We start from the raw sequence: 18,263 nt of genomic DNA, 5'->3' as shown, positions 1-18,263 counted from the left end.
TTTCTCTCAATGAATTCAACAATTTATTCATTTAATGAAGAATTAATCTTAGTGAATCCACATTAATAACAATTAAAACCATTGGAACCACTAAGCTATTTTACAAAATTAATGACGGACATTACTTCAATTTAATTCTCAAGTAACTATCATTGAGAATTTAAAACGAATTTTTACAGTATTATTAATATTGCACCAGAAAAATATGTTATCATGTAATATTTTTTTGCAAGATCAAGATATAGTCAAGCAATCATATAGAATTAGTATATTTTCAATCAAATTGATGAATTATCCGACAAACATAATGTTGGAAATGAAGTTTAGGATCGAGAAATCGGTCCATTTACACACATGCTTATGGTAAAGGTTAGTCTTAAAGCCCTTAAGTTTTTTTTCAATTAGATCACTGGTTAAAAAGGCATCAGAATGATGACATAACTTACACGTTAGCATGAGTTAACTCGGATCTTTAACCGAAACGACACGTGACAACGAGGTCTCGGTTATTTTTATAAAAAAACTAATTTTGTTTTGTTTTCATAAAAATAACGGACATGTGACTCCTAGGTGACGCATATCTGGATGTCACTTATCGGTTCGGTCTGAGATCTGAGTTGACTCATACTAACATATCACTCATGTCATTATTTTTATGTCTTTTAATCACTGAAATCGCAAGAGTGACTTGATTGAAACAAATTGAAATTAAGTGACTATTTTGAGACAATCATGTAAGTTCAGTAACTAATGCTGCATCACAATTGAATTGTAGTTGGATGAAACAATTACCGACTTAAAACTAATTGAAACCATTGTGACTGAAATTTATTCTAGTATTAAATTAATGGTGATTAAAGCAACTTAAAGTTTACTTTGTTTATAATAAAGTAACAGTATATAAATTTAATTTAAACATTAAATATAGTATTTCTTAATTTTTCAACTAATAAATATTAAGAAAAAGAAATTTGGAGAATGCAGGGACCGATAAAGATTTGGTTGAAATAATAAATTTATAACGATTTAATACACAAATAACTCCTAAACTTAACCAAATGTTGCAATTGTCCCTTTCAACTTTCAATTGTAACAACTTACTTTTTAAATTTGTCCAATTGTAAAACATAACCCCTCAAACTTGTTCAATTGTAAAACATAACCTCAAATTGCTGATAAGGACTGCAATTGAAGAAACACGTAAAATACAGAAGCTGCAACGTTCTTAGAGTGGGATGATCAGATCTTTGGCGTGATACGAATCCAGGGAAATATTTTTACGGTTGCTCCAAGTAGGGGTAAAAAAATTCACAATTTGAGGTATGTTATTGGACAAATTTAAAGAGTCAGTTGTTACAATTGAAAATTGAAAGGAGCAGTTACAATATTTAAATAAGTTTAAAAGTTATTTGTGTATTAGACCATTTATAATTAATATATTTTTTATTTTGATTTATTATATTATTAAAAAATTTATGTTGTTTTATCAAAAATTCATTTGTATTTATTTGAGTCGTGTTATTTATTAAAGAGTTATGTTTTTGAAAGTTATGTTTTTTTACCGTTTTTTATAACATATAAAACCTTATACAATATAAATACGAGATAATACGGTGAAAGGAAATTGCCACCTCTGCTCCAAAATATCCCGTTTACAACCCTACTCTAGTCTCAGCTTTTGATTGCTTGTTTATGGCAGAAACTGGCGGAGCTTCCATGGTGGAAACCGAAGGAAGGTGCGATTCAGAAAATGAAATTAATAGAATCAAATCGGGCGAAGAAGATGAAGACCGCATTAGTGCCTTACCGGATGTCCTGATTCACCGCATCCTCTCCCTTCTGCCGACAACCGATTCAGTGAAGACTATGGTTTTATCCAAATCATGGAAGTATCAATGGACTCGTGTATCAGTTCTCAAATTCGTCTATAATACGTGTATTTATAAGGGTATGTCTATCGATCAATTTTCCAATTTCATCGACAAAACCCTAAATCTCCATGATGATTGCTCCAATATCGACAAATTCGTCATCAAAATGACAAGTTGCTCTGAAAAAATTCCTAACAAGGATCCGTGGATACGTTTTGCTGTGAAAAAGCATGTAAAGGAACTCATTGTGTTTCTCACTATCAACTCCCCGTATCCCTTGCCAGAATTTCTTTTCAACAATTCTTCATTAGTTAAATTGAAGTTACTTTATTGTGATCTTATGCCGATTGGGAAAGTAAATTGGGGATCTGTCAAGATTTTGCGTTTATATCTTTGTGCACTGCAAAATGGAGGGATTGAGAATGTTTTATCCGGTTCGCCTATGCTTGAATACTTGGAATTACACAAATGTAAATTGTTTGATGCTGTTGTTATTGCTTCTAAAAGTGTGAAAATTCTTCTTTTGGATTCATTTAATTCTAGTAACATTGAAATCTCATGTCCCAATGTTGAGAGATTGAGAATTTCAGGTCTAATAGGATTTACATCTCCTAAATTAATGAATTTGCGGTCTTCAGTTTATGTTACTTTTGATTTTTTCTACGATTATGACCGAAACGACTACAATGTAGAAGACTGCATAAATTTGGTTAGTCAGACTATTATGCAGGTTCAGCATGTTGAGAAGCTAGATATTGGGCCTTACTTGATGGGTGTAAGTTTTTGAGCAAATATTTCACTGTTTAATATTAGAAATTCAGTCTCAATGAAAGTTGTTTTAAGTTTAATTTCCTTTTAATAGATAAATAATAGCATTTTAAATTTGAATTATTCATTAGCATTTTTTTTACTTTGAAGGTTCTATCATTGTATTCTAAAGATTGCATAGAAGGTTTGCCAGATTCTCTGACTCAGCGGATCCTCTCCTTTATACCATCAACAAAAGAGGCCTTTAAATCTAATTTTTATCATAGGTGGGAGTGTAAATGGACCGACGTCTCTATCCTAAATTTCGTTTCAAACGGTACGTTTGTCCGATAATTCATCAATTTGATTGACAATATACTAATTCTCTATGATTGCTTGACTGCAGAGAAACTTGTTATCGACTCCAAAGATATCCCTTTGCATAAGCTGTATTCTAGATTGTCATTGTGGATTCGTTTCGCTGCCAAAAAACATGTAAAGGAGCTCATTTTAGATTGTGATGGTTTTAATTTGGAATCATGGGACAAGTACGAATTGCGGTATTCTTTTTTCAACAATCCTTCATTAGTTAAGCTGAAGATGTGTACTTGTAAGTTTATGCCGAACGTGAAAGTAAATTGGGAATCTCTTAAGAGTTTGCAGTTAGATCATTCTGAGTTGGGTAATCAAGCAATTGAGCATGTTTTATCTGGTAGTCCTTTGCTTGAATGCTTAGAATTACGTTATTGTGGCTTTCAAGGGGCGCTTGTTGTTGCTTCTAAGCATTTGAAAACAATTCTTATAAGGGAATTTGGCAAGAACTGTCCTCTCCTAGAAATTTCATGTCAGAATCTCGAGAGCTTGAAAATGAGGGAAAACGTGGGTTCTACATGTCTTAAATTGACGAACGTGCCTTCTTCACTTCATGCAACTTTGGATTTCTACGTCTTAGAATCAGATGATATCATTCCCGATGACTGTGCGAATTTAGTTGAGGAGATCAGAAAGCAGATTCTCCATGTTGAGGAGCTAGAAATCGAGTTGAATAGGTTGAAGATAACTGTTTGAGAATTATTTTATTACATCTATAGCTAATATTAGAATTTAATCTCATTTCTTAATCCACCTGAAGTTGTTTAGTGGATGCTTAGCTGCAATTAGTGGATGCTTAGCTGCAAATGAATGAATGATTCAATCTGATACTATTTTGGTGCAAATGAATGAATGATTCAATGTGTTGAACTAATTTGGTGCAAGACTTGATTTCTTGCTTTTATTTTGGTTACAGTTTTTAAGATAGTAAATCGCTTGCTTCTTTCTTTAATGATTGTGAGTTTATGTTCCTTAGAAAATCGGCTAACCACCATCTAGATAGGGCTGTAAATGAGCCGAACCGCTCATGAGCGGCTCAATGTTTGGTTCGATAAAAGCTCGATTTATTTATAAACGAGCCAAGCTAGAGCGTGGAGCAGCTTCGCTTATCTATTACAATTTCTGAATTTTTTTATTACTATTTTTTCTCTAATCGCAGATTACACAAATCTGCTTCCGTTTTTTTTTTCTCAGAAGTTGAAATATTGTAGAATGTTACCGTATTAATACTGATATGAGATCCGCAGCAGCGACCCGATACCTGCATTAATCTTTTTTCATCAAATTCTTTATTTCAATCTCACCTACACACCATTGATACAACGTCAGTTTATGGCATTTCATATAATGCTTACGGGTCCTATTTTAGCTGATGTGGTTCATGTTTGATGTATGTAATAAAATGCTATAAGTTTAAGAATGTGATAACTTTTGGGTGAAGATCATTAGGCCCGTCTAATTGATTTGTAATGTAGAGTTGGAAATTTCTCAGAAGCAAAGTCTATGATGGAAGAAATGCCTTGTGAGCCTGGTGCTCCTATTTGGTAGGCTGTGTGGTGGAAGAAATGCCTTGTGAGCCTGGTGCTCCTATTTGGGAGGCTGTGCTCGCTGGCTGCAGAATACATGGGACATTGATCTCGTGGTTCAAGTTGCTGAACGACTTTTCGAGCTAAATCAACAGCATGATGGAACCTATAAACAGTTGTCGAATATGTATGCTGCAGCAGGTCGATGATGTGGTAAGTTAACGAAGGATCGAGGGGTGAAGAAGGAGCCTGGTTGTGTTGTAGCTGTAGATTTATGGCTTTTCGGATGAGGTTATGGAGTTCATTCTTGATTCAATTTGCATCCAATGATGAATTTCCAGGTTTGCGAGTGGCTCAATATAAAAATTCAGGAAGTTGTTTGAAATCTTCTTACTACTTTTATGAGTATTTTTAAGTTTATATGCAGTAGGAGGTGAGATGTATGCAGACTTTGAATGTGCTCATGGGGCAATTTGGAATTTATAATCTCATATATTATTACTCTGTCATTAGGCTCATATATTATTGACCATAGTTCATACAGTCTTGATCACATGCACCTTAATGATATGTAGAATTTGCTCATTCACCGTTAGATCTAGGCTTATTAGAATCCTAAGGTGGCATCCTGATGCTTAGATTTAATAAGCTTATATTCTAACGGTGCTCATTAAGGTGCATGTGAAAATTCCTGATAGTTCATATATTACTCTATCATTAGGTCATTAATTATTTCTTTAAAATATTGCATATGGGTGCTAGAGGGCGAGCCTTGGCGCAACGGTAAAACGTTGTTGCCGTGTGACCAGAGGTCACGGGTTCGAGTCTTAGGAGCGGCCTCTTGCCAATTAAATTGGCAAGGGAAGGCTTGCCCCCAATACACCCTTGTGGTGGGACCCCTCCCCGGACCCTCGCTCAGCGGGGACGCGTAATGCGACCGGGCCGCCCTTTTTTTTTTTTTTTATTGCATATGGGTGCTTTTCCTTAATCCTTATGTGACAGATTTGCTACCAATGAGGGACGGCATTCTCAATCCTTACCTCCTAAAAACCTTCCGTGTTCCCAATCATTACTTCCTGAAAAGTGTAAGGTTTATTTCTTTTCTCACATTCTTTAACTCTCCCTTCTCTCATTGGCGATTCTCTTTCTTTAATGGCTCTTTATTTCTTTTAATTGTTTTCTTTTCTATTCGAATTAGGTTTGGACGAAGGATTCTGCTCTTAGCTTTCTTTTTAAAGGTATTCTTCTTTCTAATTTTCATTGTCATTATGCATACTCATACTTTTGCTTTGGATTTTTCAAAATAAGCTACTCTTCTTCGGAATGCAGTATGACGAAGAGAGCATTATGTGGTTCTTTGAGAGGTCTGATCCATAGTTGTTAAATCGTGACTCGAAATCTCATTTTGTGAATCGGCACTCGTGAACCGAATCGAATCATAAGATTCAGATCAAATTCAAAATGCTATAAAAAAATAAAATATTAACCGTATTTAACTTTAAACATTAGTCCAAAAATGCAATTTTAATATCTAAATAGAAATTATATCAAGTTATAAAAGAAAGTAGAGACAGCCAGAACATAGAAAATAGAAAGAATAGAGAGTAGAAGAAGATAATAACAAATAAATAGAAAAGAAGAGGGAATGTTTTGGAATTTGTAAAGTGAAAGAGTCATCTAATTGTATTTCATAACTTCTGTACTTTTTTTGTTTTGTAAAGTGAATACTCATCTTCTTCGAAACTTCTTCTACTGTACGTTTTTTAGTTGTTAAAAATTGATTTTTTTTTTAATGGTGGCCTGAATTCACAGAATCGGGTAACTCGGTGAATCGGCCGAATCGGTGGTGACTCGGCCGATTCATGAAGCTTCCGAGTCACACCATAGATAAGACTCGAATTCTTCATGAATTGAGTTGAATCGAATCATACGAGTCGACTCGTGACTTGTACGATTCTAACAACTATGGTCTGGTCTTATTCTCTCTTTTTTTTCCTGATTGCAAAATGAAAATACATATATTTCCACTTGGTTGTGTGCAATATATGAGCTTTTAATCCTCTCTGATTCCATCTTTGGTAATGATTTTATGATTTCCTTACTGCGTTTTGTTTATTCTTTTGTATGGATATGACCTTGCAATTCCTCTTGAGACATGTTGCTTGGAAACACATTTTTTTTTTATCAATGGATCTCTTCTGTCTTATACTATTCTCTTCGAACATGTGGATTATTTTTTGCTATCTGTTCTTTTTTTTTTGTTGGATTTTCTTCTAATGGCAGTATTGTATGGCGCTTAATTTAAAACTGTATTTCTTTATTGTTTGTGTTTGCTTTAGATGCTCTTTCTTATCTATCATTGTTTTCTACATGTTTATGTTTATTCTTTTGCTCACTATTTCATGTTGAATTCTGTTTTTTTATGTTAAATTTTGAAACATTCTAAATTTTGGGATTAATTCTGTAAACTTTATGACTTTAGCTACTCATTTACAGTGGATCTGTTCTGTTTATCTGAATTATGGATTGACAGGAGTTGTTTATCTGTCTTATACTATTCCCAGAAGATGAGTTGTTAGTGTTTAATTGTATCATAAGCATTTGATTGTCTTCAAGTTTTAACTAAATATAATAGCATACTATATGGTGAGCTTCTATGATGCACGGAAACTCTTCATGCCAAGCGTTTCACCGTTTCCGGCAGATGTGGGAAATGGAAACTCTTACAAAATGTTTCCGGACACGTTCCGTAATTATCCAAAATATGAAATACGTCTCTCCGTTTTTAAACGGTTTCTTCTGCCTATTTCGATTAAGATTAGGAAAACTAGAACTTTCTATTTGACTGATAATTTCTTCATTGTATCCTTCAATTTAAAGAACTTACCTATATTTCATTCTTTGTTCTTGTGGTTTATTATCATGTTTTTATATGGTTTTGTTTTTGTCTGGTCATAAGCAATGGTGTTTTTTTGGTTTATTCTTTAACTAGTAAAAGAGTATATATATATTTTTTCTACGTCTCGTGTTCCTCAGGCCCGCGCCTTACGTTGCTCCTTGAGCCTAGGCTCCAAGACCTCTTAGCGACTTAGTGCACCTTGCGCCTTTAAGAACTATGCTCATAATACTTTCCACCAAAATCTTTTGCAGCTTTTGGTTTACTCATGAGGTTTGAAGATGGGAGTGTAAAATCAGATAAGATATTAAAGCATCGGAATCTAAAGATCATTTCGGTAAGGATTTATTTTTATCTACTTCTTGAGCTTTTTTATGATTCAAGTTTCAGTTTCAATTAAATTTGCCTATTTTTTCCCCAAGTTTTATACCTTTTTGCATTTCAAGAATCATCAACAACAAAAGAATATATTGTTCTAATGATTCAAATGATTCTTATTGCTCTATTGATACTGCTTTTTTTGCATTTTTAGTTCCTTTTTTTTTTCTGTTAAGTGTCTTTGAATGAGCCAATCTCAAATGAATCCCCTGATACTCAAACTGCATGATTCTTCCGATGATAAAGGAATTGAAACAATCTGGGAAATCATTCAAGTAAGTACTTCTGTTAACCCTTTTGATATATGTTGCATAGCCAAAATAAACTATGCTCCAATAAAAGAAATAAAGTAAATGGAAGTACTCCTTTTAACATTTTGATATAGGATGCTGATTTTAAATCTGTATGTTATTAAGGCATTATAGCTGTGCAAAATAAATACTAGAAAATCTCCATGTGATTGATCATATTCGACATGATATTCACACGGCATGAGTTGGCTTGTGAGTGTTTTGCCCTCGTTTGGGGGGTATATGTAATTCCATAGTTTCTTCCATATCTTAGAAGATCAATATGGAACTCCAAAACTTGAAGAACTGTTCGGAAATCTTTATTAAAATCATAAGCTGGCATCGCTAGTTGACTCCTCCTCGTAGCAGTGTCGTTGAATTCGACGTTCAGTGCAAGGGCAGACCGCTGCAGGTAGCCGTAATTGGGTGGCGCGCTATAGATCGGATCCTAAGATCAATCTGTTGTAATCTCTCATGTCCTCCCTTTATATTCAAACGTTCATCAATGGAAAATACATCGTTGAAGCCATAACATTTTCATGGTATCATAGCTTTAAGAGGCTTAACATTCCCAAATCCCTAATTTTCTCTGCTTTCGATTTTCAATTGCTACACGATGACAGATAATCATACATAACAATGGTAAGCCACTTGAGTTACAAGCTATGAAGCACTGGATACTTCAACATACCTGCGTATCACGTTTCCGACACGTTTCGGATACGGAAACTGCTGGGATATGTTTCGGGGCCGTTTCCGTAATATTCAGAAGTTGGACACACGTACAGAGTAATTATGGTCAATCATTATTTGAAGAGAAAACAAGTAGGAATATCTTTTTTTCCCATAACGTTTTTTGACATTATTTATATTTCATATATTTAATAATTATGTTTAGATAAAAGTTTTATAATTTCTTTTATATGTATTTATTTAGTTATATTACAAAAATTCAAATATAAAAATATATTTTTAATATTTATAAATGTGCCCCAATGTTTTTAATATTTACACGTTTCCGTGTCCTATGTTTTATAGAAAAGATGTTTCCTGTGTCTATGTTGGTGTCTAATACCACATCCGTATCCATGTCCGGGCAACATAGGTTACAAGGAATATCTGAGGATCCTAAACTCAAGGGAATGTCCCTTAAGAATGCCATTCACCTAGTAGCTAAAAGGTGGAATGTGGTAACTGCTAGACTATTTATAATGTCTGTCACAGATGTATCACATGAACCTGAAATCACCAAGCACATACCTCAAGTTTCCCCCGAGCTGCAACCACTCATCGAAAAGTACCATACCTTATTCTTACCTCCAAAAACCTTACTCATTATCAGGTCACATGACCATGCTATTGAAAACTGGTACTCTCAATTGAGTTTGTATTGACGGGTCATAAAGTTAAAAATTGATAAATTACTTATATACCCTCATTTCCTTCATTCCTTCTCTCTCTAGTAATACTAATGCCTGAAGCTTAATTTCTGAAGCATGTTCATGTGATTGCAGACATTGTTGGATGGTGGATGTCTCCTCCTCAGTGGCTTTGAAAAAGAGGTAAATGTCGTCTGCGAAGAATAGGTGGGATACACGAGGCGCTGATCTCGCTACCTGACATTCGTGAATAAGTCCCGCCCTTTGCTTTGCCTGTAATAGTGAGGATAACCCTTCTATGCAAATTAGGAATAGGAATGGGCTTATTGGATCCCCCTGTCTAAGCTCCGTGGACGGAAAGATAGGTCCCAGCTCTCGACCCTCGTGGTTGATTTTATATGTTACTGTCTCCACACACATTTTCATCCATGTAATCCACTTGTCTGAGAAACCCATCTTACCTAAGCATATCCCATAAGAACTGCCACTCTACACGGTCGTATGCCTTACTCATGTCAAGACTTGATTGCCTTATAGTTATTGCTTGGTGCTCTCGATGAATCTCTTGCTTCTTTCTTTATTGATTGTGAGTTTATGTGTCAGATTGTGAGTTCATTCAGATAGGGTTGTAATGAGCCGAGCCACTCATGAGCGGTTCAGCGTTCGGTTCGATAAAAACCCGACCGTTTTCGGCTTGATTTATAAATGAACAGAGTTTGAGCACGCCGAAACTCGTCTCAAAAGCTCGTGAGCAGACTCGGTTATAATATTCGATTATATTTTTTTAATAATAGTATTTCTATAAAAGAGGGAAACAACGTAGTTTTGTAGGTTTTAAAGCTATATAATCTTTTGATAAAGATATTTCAAAATGAACAATAATTAATTAATGAGTTGTTCGCGAATGAAGTTCATGAAGAATTAATGAGCTTCACGAGCCGCTCATGAACAGAATGTTGAGTTTGCGCTTGTCAATTTTCTATCGAGGCGAGAATGAGTAGGACAAAGCTCGATTTGTTGCAAATGAATGAATGATTCAATTCACCTGAAGTTGTTTATTCATTTAGTTGAATAAATGAATGAATGATTCAATTCATCTCAAGTTATCTAGAGCTAATATTAGAATTTAGGGTAAAAAATTTATTAGTCCCCATCTTTTCATCTAACACACTGTTTAGTCTCCCTATTTTGAAAGACATTCAAAAGTCGTTGTCTTTTGTCAATATTAACCATTTGGTCCTTCTATCTAGTTTTTTTTAGATTTTTAACCGAACATATCTTAGCTTTCAAGACAGCCATAATAGATACAAAATGGTCATGGTACTCTATTATATTTTTGTCGTCTAGTTAGAAATTGGGAAAAAAATAATATTAACAAAAGATAGAGATCTTATAATGTATTTTGTCAAAATAGGGAGAGTGTATTAGGTAAAAAGGAAGGGACTAATAAATTATTTACACTTGAATTTAATCTCATTTCTTAATTCACCTGAAGTTGTTTAGTTGCAAATGAGTGAATGATTCAATCTGATACTAATTTGGTGCAAATGATGAATGATTCAAGACTTGATTGCCATTTGTTATTACTTGCTGTTCTTGATGAATCTACCCAGTTTCCATTTTTTAAGATGGTAGATCTCTTGCTTCTTTATTTAATGATTGTGACTTTATGTTCATTAGAAAGTTGGCTAATCACCACTTAGACATGGCTGTAAATGAGCCGAGCTGCTCTTTCAATTTGATAAATGCTCGATTGTGTTTGGCTCTATTTATAAATGAGTCTCGCTTGAGCACAACGAAATTTGGCTCGAAAGCTCATGAATAGACTCAGTTATAAGTTTATGAAAAAATCAATTATAATGTTTATGAACACGTTTTGGTTCGATCATTTTTTAAATAGTAGTATTTCTATAAAGAGAGAAATGTAAAACAACGTAGTTTTGCCTTAAAGAAATTTCAAATTGACGATAATCAGTGAGTTGTTTGCGAGCAAAGTTGATAAGCATAATTAACGAGCTGCTCGTGAATAAGTTACAGAGCTACTTACTACCAGGATGTTGGGTTCGAGCTCGAGTTTATCAATTTTCTAATGAGTTGAGAATGATTAGGCAAAAGCTCGATTTGATTACAACCGTACATTTATATCATCAATTAGCCAAGGCTTGTAAAGATGGTTCGAGCGAGTCTGGTATTTTACCTCCTTTGTGTCTTCTATGAAAATTTGCCTCTGTTATTCTAAAAAACTGATATGATTGAGTGCTTGTTTAGTTCAATTGTTTGTTATTATTATTATGTTGAGTTCGAGTTTGAGTCGTCAATTTTCTAACAAGCTGAGAATGAATAGATCAAAGCTCGGCTTGATTATAGCCTACATTTAGATCATCAATTAGCCAAGGCTTTTTTAACGGTGGTTCGAGCATACCTCCTCTCCTATGTGTCTTCTATTAAATTTTCCCTCTATTATTGTAAAAGAATGATATGACTGAGTACTTGTTTAGTTAAATTGTTTGTTATTATCGTTAATTAGTAGATTAGTTGATTTTCCTGTAAGTGAAGGTTTAGATTCTCTTATTTTATCTATATATGTTAGAGAGAAAGCGTAAAAATACTTCTAATGTTGGCGAGTAATTTTACTCCCGAAATTTAAAATGGGCAATTGAAAAATAATTCATTAAATTAAATGTATCTTTCCATTCATAAATCATGCTATTTTTACTACATAGTACATGTCTTTTCTATCTTTTATCAACAATAGATCATAAACGCATAAATATACGTAAAATTAAAAAAAAAACGAATTATAACGCTCTATACGAGTTTGTATTTTTTAATGAGATTTGAAATTAAACATTATGGTGATATTGCGCATGATTATCCAACGTTAGGGATTTGCACTTTATCCTGTATATTACAATGACTTGAGAGGAAATATAATATTGGTTATTGGTGAATTTAAATGCTTCATAGAAAAACTGTGTTGCTTTATTTTCATTGTAATATGCAATGTTATCAAGCTCGGACCGGACCGGCCGGTCGGAGCAGTCGGATCGGGAACCGGTAAGAAATCTGGTCCGAGCTTGACTGGTTTAATAGATATTAAAAAAACAGGTGTGAACTGGAGTTGAACCGGCGACCGGAGATCGAACCGGAAACCGGTGCAACTCCGGTTCAGTAGTGAAATCTATCAACAATGACCATAAAAGGCTTGAAAAACCAGAAAGTTTTTAACAATGGTTTTTCCAGGAAGAGATTTATAGATTGATCTCTTTTTCCAGTGCTCTGATTCTGAGGAAGTGTATGTTTCTGCTTCTTGCTCATTACAATCACCCAAGATACTGAGAGATTATTTATTTATTATGTCATTCGGTTCGACCAATCCGAGTCATCCGATCCGACCAAATGATCCGTGACCCAGTTATAAATCCGGTTTGATGTCCGGTCCGGTTCTAATAACATTGGTAATAAGGGATTGAACTGGATCGAATACTGGAAAAAATAATAATGTGGATCTTGAATAATAACGTTAAAATGTATAATTTAATTTCAATATAAAATAAATATTTTTTTTAGAACCAATTGATATACAATTGATGCAGACTAGATGTTTTTTCTGAAATTGATCTAATGTTAGAGGTAAAATTACTCTTGGCTGTCAACGTTAGGAGTAAAATCGCACCATTTTAGACGTTAAAGATAAAATTGTTTCTGATTGTAAACATTATGGGTATTTTTACATCTTATCCCATTTAATTTCAACATAAAATAAATATTTATAAATGGTGACCTGAATAATTTTGAATTGCTTTCACTTTAGCCCTTTATAAAAAAAAAAAAATCTTTGAATTTTACTAGGAGGCGTTGTTTGATAAATAAAAAAACCTTTTAAGTGAATGACAGTTAAAATGGTTAAAAAATTACCGTTATCAAATAGACTTAAAATAAATAAGTCAAAATATTAAACTTAAATATTTTTTAAAAAAAGAATAATTATTTTATTTGTAGAAAAAAATAGTACATCTTGATATTAAGTAATTAAAAAATAACAATCTAAAAATATATCAGAGAAAGTTGAATCTGCATCTTCAATATCATAAATCGTGATAGAGCAATAGTAGATAGTGTTTGAACCTAATGGCACAACGAAGAAAACACATTCTACCCAGAATTGACTCCATGATACCAAATCTATGTGATGATAGACAAAAAATCTTCAGTTTTTCCATAAAGAGAAACATGATAACACCTGGGGCTAAGCGTGAATCTTGGAGATTCTGGAACCAACCTGAATATCCGAATAAAAAGATCCAGAATTAGATTGAATTGTTGACTTTTTCTTTAGAACCGAATTGAATTTTACCGTGGACTTAATTTAGGTACAATTCTAGAGATTTTCACAGTTCTAATATTACTGAATAAATATGTTGGGGATTATGGAACCATTCGAATATCCCGAAAAAATTGGAATGAATTGAAATTAGGGATTCTTGAACTGAACCGAATTGAACCATTGATTTTTTTGTTTAGCACCAAAACAAATTGTATCATTGACTTTATTAGATACAATTCTATAGATTTTCAAATCTTCGAATTGAATCAAACTGTACTAATAACACCCATATAGAGAGACATACCACAACCACCAATAAAAAGAAAACAAATAAAAAAACTACAAATAAATAATAAACTACCAAATCTAACATAGTGGACCAATCAAAATTTTATTTAATAATAAAAAAAAACAAAACAAAGCAAAGAATATGTTTATCTTCTAGCTAAAAGCGAGAATAAATCCCAAAATCTGGATGAAGAAGAAGAAAGTTTCTTGACAGCTAGGTTTATATCTTCTTTCTCTGAAATTTATGTTTTTCAACAAATATTTTTATATTTACTATTTATTTGTTATATTTATATTATTTAATGCTAGCACTTATAATATTTAAAATTTAGGACTTTTTTCACACTTAATTTTTAGATTTACCGAATATCACCTTAATTTATGGTGAGATGCATTATTAAATCCTTGAACTCGTAGAGTTTTAAGAATTGAGTTTTGATAATTTATTTTTCAGATTAAACCCCTGAATTTTAAGAGTTTTAAAAATTAAGTTGTTAATCTTTTTTTTTTTTTTGAACAGGAGGAAGGGCCTAAGCCCCGAAAACAAAACGCAACCAAAACTTAAACCATATCTCGAGCTCTCCTGAGGATGCCAGAACCAGATCTATCTGTATCCATGATGTCTATTAAGCCTGCAGGGGGATTCTCACACTCGTGATACCCTAAACTCCTTTCTCCTGCGAAATTTGCCAAAAAATCCGCTGCTCTATTTCCTTCGCGAAGGACATGAACAACTTTGACATCCCAATTCAAACCTATATGTTTCCGACATTCTTCAATCAGCCAGTCCGACCGATGTAGCTGATAACCTTTCGTTTTAATTAGCTCCACAATTGACCTAGAATCCATCTCAAAGGTTAATTTCTTCCATCCCTTTCTCCAATCTATCTCTAGACTGTAGTAAAGACGCCAAACCTCAGCTAGATCCACGGAGCATATTCCTAAATTACAGTAGAACCCCCCTAACCAGTTTCCACAGCTGTCACGGGCAATCCCCCCACAGGTCGCCCTTCCCGTGCTATTATTGCGCGCCCCGTCGCTATTTAGCTTAATCCACCCCTCCGCCGGTGGTGACCACTTGACCATACGATCCGCTAAATGAGTTGGAGCCAAACTCGCAGCTGGACTACTTCTTACAGCCCCTGCCTGCTCCGAAGCAGCTCGGATTACTCCATGAATTTTCTCAGTCAGCCCCCGTCCGACACCTTCAAACACTACCTCATTTCGCCACTTCCATAGTAACCAGCAGCAGGTTCCAAAGATTATTTCCTATGAGATTCCATTCCATTTTTCTTTCGCCTGCAGATTACACAACATCCACGATCTGACATCTCCAGAGAAAAAATAAGTCTGCCGATTAACAAGGATGAAGAACGTCCATACTCGTCTTGCTTCGATGCAATCTCGAAGGAGATGGATTAAATCCTCCCTCGCTCCGCAGTACCCGTAATTATCCTCAACACTGATATGCCTCCTAACCCGGTTAGCATTAGTCAGCACCGCTTCATGTCCCATGGTCCAAAGGAAGAGTCTAATCCTTTCAGTAACCTTGATATCCCAGATATTCTTCCATTCTGCAGCAGACCAGCCCGTTGCAGCAGAATCAGTTTGGTTCGATTGAAGCTCGTAAGCCGTCTTCGTCGTGAATTCTCTTGTTCTACTCGGTTCCCAAACCCAGACATCCCTGTTATCGGCATTACTGAATAAGACAAAAGCCGCCAGCTGATATAATTCGTCTTGAGGGAGTACAAGACGTATTCTATCCCAATCCCAACCTTAGCCTTCAACCCAATAGTCCGCAACTCTCATACTCTTCTCTTCCTCAGTCAAGGGGACGAGAGCCTTCTCACTTAGCTTGCCGGCCTGTAGCCAGCTATCCAGCCAAAAGCTAGTGTCCATCCCATTTTTAACTAGACGACTGATGCCTTTTTTCAGAATATCCACTCCGAGGATGATACTTTTCCAAACTGCACTTTGTGGGTTTCTTTTTCTGAATAGCTCCAGGCCATTCTTATTGCTCCCGTAAATACCCTTGAGCACTTTGGTCCACACACATTCTTGCTCCGTAAGAAGCCTCCAGCCTAGCTTCGCAATATTCGCGAGATTGGCTTTTCTAGTCTGACGGATGCCAATGCCCCATTTCTCCTTAGCTCTGTACACTACCTCCCACTTCACAAGATGAGTTTTTCTCCTGCCGCTATCATTTCCCCAAATAAATTTTCTGTTAACACTATCCAGCCGTTTGCTAACGCTTACCGGGAAGACCGAGGTCTGCATCGAGTAAATGGGTAGGGCTGATAGCACTGACTTGACCAGCGTAGTTCTCCCTGTGAGAGACATGCTCTTCTCCTTCCAGCCCGTAAGACGGTTTTGGACTCTATCCACCACGTAATCAAAGGAATGTTTGTTAATCTTCTCATGGGCAAGATAGATGCCCAAGATTCCTGGTGCTTCTGATCCCCAAAGCCCCAGTTATCTAATCCTGAAGCTCGGCCAGAACGCTGTTTGAAAAGAAGCAGTAGGATTTTTCAAGACTTACCTTTTGACCAGACCCATCACAGAACAGCCCTAGAATATTCTTAATGACATCCGCTTGTTTTTCAGAAGCTTCAGACATCAATACAATGTCATCGGCAAAAAAATAATGAGAAATGTTAGGCCCATTTATGGAGAGAGAGACCGACACCCATTCCCCTGCTTCAACTGCATCTTGAATAAGGTGATTCAGACGCTCGAGACACAAAACAAAAAGGTAAGGAGATAGTGGATCTCCCTGCCTGAACTTTCTCTCCATTCCAAAGAACATACATGACCGGTGTAGTGACACAGCTCATAATCACTGAGATAAGCCTCGGGGGAATGCCAAGCCTATCCAGAGTATCTTGTAAGAAGTTTCAGTTTATTTGATTGTATGCCTTCTCAAGGTCTAGCTTGAGCATCATTTGCTTCTTCTTATTCGTAGTTCGTTGGAAAGAGAAGATAGTCTCCTGTATAAGAATCACATTGTCCGATATCTGTCTCCGCGGGACGAAACTGCTCTGCATAGGTCCGACAACATCTGGTAGGATGGACTTGAGCCTATTTGTGATACACTTTGTTATAATCTTATAGCTTACAATGGATAAGCTAATCGGTCTGAACTGTGTAAGGCTCTCAGGATCCTTTACCGTTGGGATAAGAGAAATAAGAGTATCATTCATTCCCTTCTCGAGTACCCCGGTATTGAGACCATGGAGCACACAATCACCGGTCTTCGCTCCCACAGTATCCCAGAATCGTTGGAAGAACCCTGCTTGGAACCCATCGGCCCAGGAGCTTTCCAAGGAGCCATACTCCGGAGTGCCTCCTTCACATCCTCCATCGTGAACAGTTGATCCAAATCCGCGTACTTCAATCTGTTGATTTCTGGAAATCCATGAGCCGTTCGAATATGAACCCTATTTGATATCTCATCTGAGTACAGCTAAATAAAGAAGTCATTCGCCATACCGCGCAAATTCCTTGCGTCCCAAATCCAAATCCCCTCACTACTGCGCAGGCCCATCTTCCAATTCCGATGATTTCTAATTACTGTTGACAAGTGGAAAAACTTTGTATTTCTATCACCCTCCTTAAGCCACTACACCCGTGAGCGCTACGCCCAGAACAGTTCTTCCTAATTGAGGATAGTATTAAGCTCCTGCCTCACTTTATTCGCAAGCCGCAGCAGCCCACTAGTACATTGAATCGCCAACTTCTTCTGAATCCCTCCCAGTCGAGCATAGGCTCTCTTTTTCCGACTGAACATATTCCCGAAGTCCTTTTTATGCCAATCCAAAAGCCGATCCGCCAAATTACTCAGGGCATTCCCAATGGGGCCGTATCAATCCAGCTTTGACTAATTAGCTCATTCAGAGAGGTGCCTTCAAGCCATGCATTCATAAAACAAAAAGGGCATTTAAAGCTGCTTACATGGTTTAGGGCATCAATCAGTAAAGGGGTATGATCTGACTGGGATCTCGGAAGAGTTCTCACAACCGCAGAGGGGAACCAGAGACGCCACTCGGAGTTATACATTCCCCTATCTAATCTTCATGTTGCACGGGTTCTCGAAGTGGAACCCCTATACCAAGTAAACTTTGGTCCCTCATACCCTAAATCCACTAGCTCAAGTTCATTAATCCAGGAGATGAATGGGCTGCATATGTTT

At 35.8% G+C, this 18,263-nt stretch overlaps 1 protein-coding gene across 1 annotated transcript; it reads left to right on the top strand.

Annotated features, from left to right (window-relative positions):
* Positions 1-1,619: 1,619 nt before the first annotated feature.
* On the top strand, positions 1,620-5,052 carry LOC136211133 (FBD-associated F-box protein At2g26860-like). The gene is made up of 3 exons (XM_066002682.1): positions 1,620-2,646; positions 2,790-2,955; positions 3,025-5,052. The coding sequence occupies exons 1-3, from the start codon at positions 1,693-1,695 to the stop codon at positions 3,684-3,686; spliced, it is 1,782 nt and encodes a 593-aa protein (XP_065858754.1). The 5' UTR covers positions 1,620-1,692; the 3' UTR covers positions 3,687-5,052.
* Positions 5,053-18,263: the final 13,211 nt, after the last annotated feature.

The sequence above is a fragment of the Euphorbia lathyris genome, chromosome 1, assembly GCF_963576675.1.
Source record: "Euphorbia lathyris chromosome 1, ddEupLath1.1, whole genome shotgun sequence".
Taxonomy (NCBI): Eukaryota; Viridiplantae; Streptophyta; class Magnoliopsida; order Malpighiales; family Euphorbiaceae; genus Euphorbia; species Euphorbia lathyris.
The sequence above is the reverse complement of the archived record's forward strand: the minus strand, read 5'-3'. Positions and strand labels throughout refer to the sequence as shown.